The sequence below is a fragment of the Vigna angularis genome, chromosome 3, assembly GCF_016808095.1.
Source record: "Vigna angularis cultivar LongXiaoDou No.4 chromosome 3, ASM1680809v1, whole genome shotgun sequence".
In the NCBI taxonomy this organism is placed as follows: Eukaryota; Viridiplantae; Streptophyta; class Magnoliopsida; order Fabales; family Fabaceae; genus Vigna; species Vigna angularis.
Genome location: NC_068972.1, coordinates 5,557,960 through 5,569,773, shown reverse-complemented (window position 1 = coordinate 5,569,773; position 11,814 = coordinate 5,557,960). Strand labels below are relative to the sequence as shown.

The 11,814-nt window shown below is 32.9% G+C and overlaps 1 protein-coding gene across 1 annotated transcript; it reads left to right on the top strand.

Moving 5' to 3' along the window:
* The first annotated feature begins 305 nt into the window (after window positions 1-305).
* Window positions 306-8,873, top strand: LOC108326246 (protein argonaute 10). Its single transcript, XM_017559627.2, has 22 exons — window positions 306-570; window positions 1,587-2,150; window positions 2,452-2,660; window positions 2,835-2,984; window positions 3,100-3,233; window positions 3,480-3,589; window positions 3,680-3,786; window positions 3,869-4,007; window positions 4,087-4,203; window positions 4,594-4,701; window positions 4,804-4,875; window positions 5,072-5,194; window positions 5,281-5,440; window positions 5,581-5,702; window positions 6,012-6,149; window positions 6,244-6,386; window positions 6,573-6,635; window positions 7,472-7,535; window positions 7,618-7,753; window positions 7,873-7,946; window positions 8,199-8,325; window positions 8,419-8,873. Exons 2-22 carry the CDS (start codon window positions 1,716-1,718, stop codon window positions 8,610-8,612), a joined length of 2,925 nt encoding a protein of 974 aa, XP_017415116.2. The 5' UTR covers window positions 306-570; window positions 1,587-1,715; the 3' UTR covers window positions 8,613-8,873.
* Window positions 8,874-11,814: the final 2,941 nt, after the last annotated feature.

Genomic DNA, 11,814 nt, shown 5'->3' with positions numbered 1-11,814 from the left:
AACGTAACTTTAAACTTTACCGACAATAAATAAATAAAGTGAAAATTTGAATTAAAAACCTATAATTAAGAAAGAACCCATGGAGTATTTATTAAGACAATAAAATTATTTTAATAAATGACATTTATTATTGTTATTAGTATGTGAAAAAAAATTGAATCTTAGATAAGAACTCTTTCATAAGTATAAATTTAAAAATTAAAGTCCTAAATACAGATTTAACAGACGTAATTATTTATTGAAAAATAGTGATATGATATAGTATGAGCATGGTGCCATCCGAGGCTGCCGAAACTGATAGGAGAGAGAGAAGTAAAGCAAAGAGGCAGGGAAAGCCTTTTACACGTGATAAAGAAAGAACAAAAAGCGCTTTGCATGCGTGTATAAGATCATCATAATCATCATCAACGCTACTTCTTACCCACCTTCCCTTTCCTTTCTTCTTTCTCTTTCAAAGTTCTCAATCTCCTGCTTCTACCAACACATCCTTTCTACTGTTTCTACCCCTCCTTCGTTCCCTTCACGTCTACCTTACTACCCATGTTTCACAAGCCCTTCTGCTGAAACCGGGTGAGTTCAAGTTTCGTTCTTTTATTCATTTTCATGTTCATTTTCACTTCTGCTTGGTGGGTTTCAGTTTTGTTTTCAGTTTCTGTAACTTCAAGGCTTTTAATGGAAAAACATTTTGCTCTAAAGCAAGCGCTACCAGCACTCTCTCTCTCTCTCTCACTCTCTCCCTCTCTCTCTCTCTCTCTCTTTATTTTCTTGGTGAAAATATTTGACAGTGATTTTGTTTTTGTGCTGGTGGTTTCTTTTCCTTTTTCTCAATTTCATGGTAGTCCTGTGTAGTGAAGGTTTCAGCTTTGTCTTCGCAATCCATGCATTGTAATGTTGTCTTTTTTTTAAAAAAGTATGGTTGCGTGTCTGCACATGTGCGTCGTCTTGGTAATTTTCAGTTTTCGGCAGGGGACAAGTCTGTAAGAACTGGTTTTGTCTTCTGGTTATTTCCATTTTCCGAGTTTCTCACATGTCTAATCACATTTTATTATTGACTCTTCTATTCCTTGCTCATAGTTGTCATTGGCTTTCCTCACTGAACGATCGTGCTTATTTTTCTTTTGTCTTTTGCTCTTTGTGATATTTCGTGTTGTACAGTTAATGTTTTGGGCTACTAATTAGCACTGAGATTTCCTTGTCTTCTGGCTTTTCAACTTTAAGCAAAGGCGAGAAGATGTTGCTGTCGAAATTACTTTTCTTTGCCTTATTTTGCTCTATGGTCCTGTATAGCTGTATGTTTCTACTACCATGACCACTTTTGGATTTGCTTGGGAAGTAAGGGTGAAAAAATGAATTTTCAGTTTTGCAAAGGAATGGTAATGCTTGTATGACTATACAATGATACAATACAATGCCAGTTTTCAGTTTCTCCCTTACTAATTTTCTTCGTCTGATTATATACATCAAATCAAGCCATTGATCATTCTCGTTAATGCACAGTAATTACTGCTGATTATACCTACGTAATAATTACATTTGCCATCTTTGTATATGCATTCTTATCTGAAGCAATTGGTACTGTTTGGCAGACATGACAAGCAAAAGCTAAGAGTGTGAAATTGGTTTACTGTGAAGCTTGTCACCTTGGACAAGTTTGTTGTACTATTGTTGTTTGTACATATTCTGGTGAGAGTTAAGTATTCATCAACCAGGCCAACATGCCAGTGAGGCAGATGAAAGAAAGCTCTGAGCAACACCTTGTGATCAAACCCCATCTGCAGAATCCCATGAATCCAGCCAAGAAGACAACCAAAGCTGCCCAAAATGGCAAAGGTCCACCGCCACTAGAAATCGATAGCCAAGCTTTGCCTCACTCAAAGAACAAGGGAAGAAGAAGGGGGAGAGGTGGCAGAAAACCCGATCAAGGAGATGTTATGATGAGGCCTAGAAGCAGACCATGCACTGCAACACTTACAAGTAGTGCAAATGGGAATGTTGAAAATGATTTCATCTCTGATATGGGTTTTCCCACTTCAAGCAAGTCTTTGAGCTTTGCTCGTAGGCCTGGATATGGACAAGTTGGGACAAAATGCATTGTGAAGGCTAACCACTTCTTTGCAGAGTTACCAGACAAGGACTTGAACCAATATGATGTAAGATCCTTTCCTTGATATATATGTTTCACTATACTGATAAGGCAATTAAATTGGATGTTCTGAGTGCACAACTATTGGGCCCTCTATGGCAGCATGCATTTAAGTTCATCCTGTGATTTTCCTCTTATAGGGGTTCTGCTTTTGCAGGCCTTTTCTTCTAGTGTTATTAATGAGACTTTAAATTTTCCTTTGAGGCTTTTGTTCCCTATTATTATTATTATCATTATTATTATTATTATTATTATTATTATACTTTTTGCTTTAATTTAATGTCATTATGTTTGCCTTTATTTTGAAGGTTGCTATTACCCCAGAAGTGTCTTCTAAAACAGTGAACAGGTCTATCATAGCAGAACTAGTGAGGCTCTATAAAGAGTCTGACTTGGGGATGAGACTCCCAGCATATGATGGCAGAAAAAGTCTGTACACAGCAGGGCAGCTTCCCTTTGCTTGGAGAGAGTTTAAGATTAAGCTTGTAGATGAAGAGGAAGGAGTCAATGGCCCCAAGTAAGGATTTATTGCTCATAATCACTTTCAATATTTTTCTTTTCTTCTCTCTCCCTTATAATCTCAGACAAACAAACACAACCACCCCTTTTTGTACCGTAACCAGAAAAAACCGAAAAATGTTTATCTGTTTCGGTAGGTTCTATTTCAACTGACATCTTGGCCATTTTTCAGAAGGGAAAGAGAGTACAGGGTGGTGATCAAATTTGTTGCTCGGGCAAACTTGCATCACTTGGGCCAGTTCCTAGCTGGTAAGCGTGCTGATGCACCCCAAGAGGCACTTCAAATCCTGGACATTGTACTAAGAGAGCTGGCAACTAAGAGGTACTATAATATTGGTCTGGGGGATATAATAAACTATAAAAATTCAAGAAATGATATATTTAATGAAGTGAAGCTTAAAATCTTGTTTATCTTACCATGACTACATTTTCTAAAGGTATTGCCCAATTGGAAGGTCCTTCTTTTCACCTGATATTAGAACACCGCAACGGCTTGGAGAGGGATTAGAGTCATGGTGTGGATTTTACCAGAGCATAAGGCCTACTCAGATGGGACTCTCCCTCAATATTGGTACATTGCTTATATTGATTAAATATTAATTATACAAGTAGTCTAATTACAGTAAAATTTAGGGCTTGTTTACTTTGAAAATTTGTTCTCTTTCCTACACATCTTCGAAAACAGAAAATAAATAGAAATAAAGTGTAATTTTTGTAATTTGAGGTACAAACTTAGAATGAAAATAGAAACATTTGCCCAAATAAAATAAGTTGATAAATTTAATTTTTCTCTTAATTGTGATCTTGCATTTCATAGATATGGCATCTGCTGCATTTATTGAGCCACTTCCAGTAGTGGAATTTGTTGGGCAGCTATTAGGGAAAGATGTGATGTCAAGGCCATTGTCAGATGCTGATCGTATTAAGGTAATTAGTACAGTGACAGAGGATGCTAAGTTCATATGTTATTCTGTCAATATTGATCAAGTTAACGAGCTTCTTTTTAACGTCTAACAGATTAAGAAAGCCCTTAGAGGAGTAAAAGTTGAAGTAACACATAGAGGGAGTGTGAGAAGAAAATATCGTGTTTCAGGGTTGACTTCTCAACCAACAAGAGAACTTGTGTAAGTTGTTTTTCTTCCTTTTAGCCCTCGTAGAAGTTATAGTGATCTTCCGTTAGATCACTGATAATGATGTATTTTTTAGGTTTCCTGTTGATGAGAACTCAACTATGAAATCAGTAGTTGAATACTTCCAAGAGATGTATGGCTTCACTATTCAATATACTCACCTTCCTTGCCTCCAAGTGGGAAACCAGAAGAAGGCCAACTATTTGCCTATGGAGGTAGGAAAAGTTCCTGGTAATTGAATTATTCACTCAGCATTCTCGCAATGTTTAATGTTATATGCTTCTGGTTCCCTAGGCTTGCAAAATTGTTGAGGGGCAACGCTATACAAAAAGATTGAACGAGAAGCAAATTACTGCTCTATTGAAAGTTACTTGCCAGAGACCTCGCGATCGTGAAAATGACATTTTACGGGTATTTAAGCTGGAAGCTTCACTACAACAAGCTAGCCTTTCATTTAATGTTAACTTTCACAAAATAGCCACTTCCCACCTGTGCCTATTTAATTGCAGAACAATTAGGAAGGGAAGGGCCGTTACATTAAACATGTCTTCATTATTAGTTCTAAAAGTACTCAGCAAACTTCTACTCTTCATGGTTTTTATGAGAATTTAGTAATTTAAATGTTCACACAATTTAGTAATTTGTGTTTTTATGTGATGTGACAAATGAAACCTTAGATTATATGAAGGATAAATACATTTAGCTATGTTTTTTACACACACAGATGTATTTTTCTCTTAAGTACATGATAAATAATAAAGATTTGTTTATTTTATTTTTATGTGGGTTTCATACAAGCAGACCATTCAACATAATGCTTATGATCAAGATCCATATGCAAAAGAATTTGGAATTAAAATCAGTGAAAAGCTGGCTTCAGTTGAAGCGAGAATTCTTCCAGCCCCTTGGGTAATGCACTTTCCCTTCTATAGATCTGGTTTATTGCATTTACTGAAAATTTAATTTACTTTTTCGCTACTATTCACTGATTTAACGTACTTTCGATTTCAGCTTAAATATCACGAAAGTGGGAAGGAAAAGAACTGTTTACCCCAAGTTGGTCAATGGAATATGATGAACAAGGTAATGTATTGGTATTACGTTTCTCTGTTCCTCAGCTGTTTTATAGCTGTTTTTGGCCAATTCTCTGATTTAATTTGATGTTGAGATAGCTTTGGTTTATTTCATCTATTCCAACATATCTGCTATTCTCGCTTAGACCAAGAACTTGTGATAGCTCGCAGAATTGGTGTATAACTCTTAAATCTTTAATTGACAGAAAATGATTAATGGAATGACTGTTAGCCGGTGGGCATGCATAAATTTTTCAAGGAGTGTGCAAGATAGTGTTGCTCGCACTTTTTGTAACGAGCTTGCTCAAATGTGTCAAGTATCTGGCATGGTATTCCTCAATCTATTTTATTATCATTTTGTCTGTGTTTGATAGGAAGAATTTACTGATATTCAGTAACATATCTTTTCTTTTAGGAATTTAATCCGGAGCCTGTTATCCCCATATACAATGCCAAGCCTGAACAGGTAGAGAAAGCTTTGAAACATGTTTACCATGTTTCTGCGAGCAAAACTAAAGGAAAGGAATTGGAGCTATTGTTAGCAATATTGCCAGACAATAACGGTTCACTCTATGGTAAGCCATTTGAATTGATAATACCTTTATGATTGTTGTATGGTATCAATCACCAACTGCTACTTGCTTGAGTTGACATGATACACAAGATGTTCCGACTTATAATGCAGAGTATTCATTTAAATGTTTTTTGTTTTCAGGTGATCTGAAGCGAATTTGTGAAACTGATCTTGGGCTAATTTCACAATGCTGTCTGACAAAGCATGTCTTCAAAATCACTAAACAGTACTTAGCTAATGTGTCTCTGAAGATCAATGTGAAGGTTTGTTTACTTCTCAATCAAAAAACTACCTATCCTGACTAAACCACTGTTTGAACTTTGAAGTCTTCTTCAATTTTCTATTAATTATCAGGCAATTTCCCATCTGTTTTTTTCTTCATAATTGCCTTAATAACCTCATGTTTTTTAGTGTATAAAATAGAGTTAGAAATTGTTAGGCAAATACTAGGCTTGGTTATGTTGCGGAAATTATGATCCTTACTTTTTGGGTATTCATGTTATCATTGCTGTTACTTCTCATAAATGCATTCAATAACTAAATAGTGGCCGCTTACCCTCCTCCTGGTGCAGATGGGCGGTAGAAATACTGTACTTCTTGATGCTGTGAGCTGCAGAATACCATTGGTCAGTGACATACCAACGATAATTTTCGGAGCAGATGTAACCCACCCTGAAAACGGCGAAGACTCAAGCCCTTCAATTGCAGCTGTATTAATCTAAATCTTTTTATCCTTATTTGTTTTATTCTAATGCAGTAGTCATTGATGATTTCAGCAACTGATAATGATTGCTCAAGCTGTAGGTAGTAGCATCTCAGGACTGGCCTGAAGTAACAAAATACGCTGGTCTAGTGTGCGCTCAAGCTCATCGGCAGGAACTCATACAAGACTTGTACAAAACTTGGCACGACCCTGTTCGTGGCACAGTTAGTGGAGGCATGATCCGGTACTAAAAATATTAATTTTACTATTTTAATTCTGAACATCATTCTAGACTGTTGGGTGATGGGTTTTAATTATGTTAAATCTTAGTTTATCATTTTTTTTATTGAAAGACTCTACGTACAAGTAATTTCTCATACTCATTCGCAATTACTTAGTTTATCATTTTAACATGTCTTTTTTTGTGCAGAGATTTACTTGTTTCCTTCAGAAAGGCAACAGGACAAAAACCGCTACGAATTATATTTTACAGGTCATTATGTTTAATTTATGAAGAAAGATCTATTTTGCATAACATTTCTTTTGGTAGGTTGAAGCTCCTCTGTTGAATTGGTTAGTTGGTACTTGCCATTGATTTTTATTAGAATTACATTAAACATTGAGTTGCTGTTAGATGGAGTAAGCCATTACAAAACTTAGCACCACTGAAATGTGTAGAATTTGTTAGTAAGTTTCCTATATTTTTAGGCTTCCAGCCCATGTTTTTTCTTCTATACATGTAATTTTCACTGGCCAGCTTCATTGTTTTGACTTCTACATGGATTTTATCTCAACGACTGCAGATGTTTTCTGAACTCATTCCTTCGGCCAATTTTGCACCACCTGTCCACATAATTTCTGTTATGTCTACTAGAGGGATAATGACATATAGCTGGCAAAATCAAGTGCATAAAACATCTCAAATGGTTTTCCTTTAATTCATATATTTCAGGGGCATTCCATTAAAATTCTAGTTCTAGTCTCGTAGAATACCATGTTCAAGTAGACCCTCTGCACGTAACTTTCAATTATTGAGAATCTCCAGATTTTAAAAGTCCACAAATTTGCACCAAGGTTTTATTTCATTTTTTAATTTTTTGCCTCCCAAGATAAAGTTCTTTGAGTTTTTTATGCTGTATTTTTGTAAAATTGTAATCATATTATTTTGAAATGTTAAAATTATGTTTTTATTTTTAGATATTAGAGACATTGGCTTCTTAAAACAATCTTGGCTAGTTCACATGTGTATCTTACCTAGGACATTGGCTTTCTGAAACATTAAAGTTTGATGGAAGTGTTACCAGGATATTAACATTGACATTTGAACAGGGACGGTGTCAGTGAAGGACAATTTTACCAAGTTTTACTTTATGAGTTGGATGCGATTAGGAAGGTCAGTATCACTTGCTTTCTATCATCTAGCACTTATGTTCTTTTTATAACAAAAATGTGTTCTGAGAAGCGATTCTGTGTAGGCATGTGCTTCCTTAGAACCAAATTACCAGCCTCCAGTAACTTTCATAGTCGTGCAAAAAAGGCATCATACTCGGCTATTCGCAAACAACCACAGGGACAGAAGCAGCACTGATAGGAGTGGGAATATATTGCCTGGTATGTTGCACATTCCTTAGATGCTTCTGCACAGAGATGCCGTTTCTGAATCATTCTTCCCATTTTAAAATGAATATCTAATAATGGATTGGAGTTTTCTTGTTTTAAATTTCGTTCAGGGACTGTTGTTGATTCCAAAATCTGCCATCCAACAGAGTTTGATTTTTATCTCTGCAGTCATGCTGGCATCCAGGTAAAAGATGGTTTTTACCTTCTTTTCCAGTGTTTATGATTACAAATGAGGGTTGATAATGGAAAGAAATATTATAACATCTAAAATTAGAGGGAGAATAAAGTATAACAAGATGTTTTAACATTCAGATTTAACCCACTTAAGTTTTAACTTTTTAACACAGGAGGAATACAGATTAACCCAGAATGAAACTGGTGATATGCTTTGCTAAATCTTGGAAAAATCTAAACATGTGTTTCTATTAACATTCAGGGTACTAGTCGGCCAGCTCATTATCATGTTCTGTGGGATGAAAACAACTTCACAGCAGATGGAATTCAGTCTTTGACAAACAATCTTTGTTATACATATGCAAGGTGTACACGCTCAGTATCTGTTGGTAGGTCTATATTTCAATTACTATGTAATTTTTCATTTTTATATTTGTCTTGAATAGTTTATAACTGAATTGGGTGGAATCGTTGTTGTGCAGTTCCCCCAGCATATTATGCGCATTTAGCAGCCTTTCGAGCCCGTTTCTACATGGAACCAGATATGCAAGAGAATGGTTCTACAGGTGAGGGTAATGGTCATGGTTCCAAAGGAACACGAGCAGCTGGAGATTATAGTGTGAAGCCATTGCCAGACCTGAAAGAAAATGTGAAGAGAGTGATGTTTTACTGTTAGACTGCGTAGTGGCCTGGCCTTGGTAGAAGGGTAGGGAGGCATCAACATGGTAGGAAAGAAATTACTACTTTGTACATTAGTCGTGTAGGTTTCCCCATCCATAGATCCATGATTACAGTTCTTCAGGATTAGCTTAGAATGAATTCCTAAAAGTATTTTTAGGTTTTATAGATGTCAAATTTGCCATTGTAAAAAAATTCTGTCAATCTTTGAAGAAAATTTTGCCATAAGGCCCTTTACAGAGATGTTGAACACCAGAAATTTCTTACTTTAACTTTCCAAGCACATTCAGCTATTGCTCTTACCTTTCATTGCTAAACTTAAATAAAAATAATTTAATAGAAGTAATAAAAACCAGATAAAATTATTTCTACGAATTGAGGCTAAATTTTCAGATATACGCAAATTATATAAACTAAGCATTTTATAATAGTCACTTTAAAAAAGACAAACAAAAAAATTAATTTTAAAATATTAATGATGTAAAGCTAAAAAACATTTTTAGAGATTAAAACCAAATTTCAAAATATTTACCAGAGTTATTTAAGCATATATTTTGTTGATGGCGTTGCAAAACGACACTAGAAACACAATTTCCCAGTTACAATAATATGCAAAGAGTAAATAGCAGAATATATATATATTGTACAAATAGAAAGTACAAAATCAATGAGAGAAATTTAATGCGAAAAAATTACTGAATGTGAGATAAAACCATGACCAATAACTCTTTTATGACGATAAATTACTTTCAAATAAGTACACAAAATTGAGCTAATTAACAAGTAATAACTTGGAATTTTTTTGAAAAATAAAATAAAACTTTAGTCTCTGATCTATTTCCTTTTTCAAAATGGTATAAGAAATTTTAAAGGTATTGTGTATATCAGGATAAAACATGTTTTCACAAATTTTTCCTATCAAAAGTTATTTCAGTTAGTTATATAATTAATATTATGTGATCCTTATAAGTTTTTTTTTTACAGTTCTTACTAATAAAGATTTCAAAATATGTTTAAATTTTAGAGAAATTAAAAAAATATTTGACATTTTATAGCGACAAAAATAATATTATTTAAAAAATATATTTAATATTTTGAAAATCTTGCGAAGAAAACAAAACGCATTTTATCCAATAAATATTCACTAACTAAATTGTTTTTTTTTTCATGGATATTTGATGTAAATAGTGTCAATTTTATCTGACGTGATCATTCGTTACTTATCAACAACATTACAAAATCAGTAAGAGAAATTAGTGAAAAATGACATTGCAGAATTTGAAGATGTGGATTTGCTGTTAAAATTTGAAGTAGTTCCTGTGATGATGAAGAAATTCCCTGTTGCAACTTTTACAGTAATTATAGTAATGGTGCTAACTTTCTTTCTTCTCTTCTCTCATTAATAAAAAAATGAACTTTATTTGGACTAATAAAATATTCTCTACTTGAACAAGGCAGACATGAACAAACGTATATATTTAAACTTTTCTCATACAAGAAAGGATTTCAATACCTTAAAAGAAAATTTGCCAAATTCAATTCAGTAATAAACTTGTGGAGACAAAGGTTATGGTCAAAATCTCATTGCTACACATCATTATGGCAAAATTTAAATGCTATGGAACTAAATATTCTAATCATTAATTACTGCCACCATATATAGCAGAAACTTCTGGAAATTGATGCATGTACCCCACACATCTCTATGTAAATACTTCATTGAAGTTTTCTTATTTCTAGGGAATTTTTCCAAATTTATTTATGTTCTCATATTTTTATATATTGTAGAGATCAAATATAAAATAAATAAATAAGATTTCAAATCTTTATCTTTATTACTTCTATTAAAAAAATTACCTTTAAGAGGCCTTAGTAAAGCGAAAAAAACTTCACTTTTATAGAAATGTAGAATTATGACGTCTCTCGTGTTTGACTTACATCTAGAAAAGTGATATTTCTAAAAACTAATGTTTTTCAAAAATTGTTTCTGATCTAAATTCTCTTTGTCACATTCTTCCGAAGAAAGGAAAGAATCTTACTCCAATAATTTTTTATTAAAACGAACTCTTTTTATTAAATAATTTATTAAAATAATGAATTAAGGATTTTAATAAAAATAAACGTTACTATTTTAATTAAAATTTAATATAAATATTTTTGTTAATCAAACAAAATTAGTTATTTATAACTTGTGGTTATTCCAGTAATCGTGATTTTTGGGTTACTTGCAGAACGTCTTGTCAGGGAGACAAGTATATACTTTCAAACTCAAAGTGCATTTTATTAAGTTTTTTTTTTTATTTTCTAGAATATCTTTAAATTTTAAAATTCATACAAAATAATGGCATGTCAAAGTTTGAAAACTAACTTAAATTAGATTTAGTTAAAACAGTGAAAATTTCTCTCTATGCATAATATATCAAAATTTTAAATTTTAATTTAATCAAAATTGTGATTAAATCTAAGTTATGGTATATTTAAAAGGAAAAGAAAAAGATATTTATTACAAGAGAAATCGCATGACTCAATAGCACAGATTAATTCTTGAATACTTTCATACGAGGTTTCAATTTAAAATATGCAAACGATAACTATTATTGACATTTGCCTAAAATTAGACTTAAAAATAAAATGAGAACAATTGTATTATTTTTACTATTTATCATAATTAATTACTTCAAAGTCATATTTTATAATCACAATTTTAAGTGACCATGTAAACTTTTTCACACTATAAAGTCATATAAATCATGCTAAAAAATTGTATGACAAAAACTTATTAAACAAAGTTTTGAATTAATTTATTTAATGATACACATTATAATTTAAAGTAAACACACTCTAAATTGAAATCTAACATAAAATAAAAGTTTAATGACAAGGTAATTGGTTTATGCTTCATCCACCCATGTAGTTATTTATCACATGTTGAGTCGAAAGAATATGATAGTTATAATGAAAGAATAAAAATGGTATAGCTATATAGTGGATGCTTTATTTTAGGTACGGATGCTATTATATATAAGGATGATGCTTCTGGTTTTTGTAAAACACAAAGAGCAAACACATTATTCTCAATATTTCTCTTTTTTATTTTTATTTTTTCTTCTCTTCTCATCATATTACATTAAGTATCACCAACCAAATCTTGGAGTGTTGTGAAACATTTTCATTTCAAAGACAGAATGCTAAAATACGTA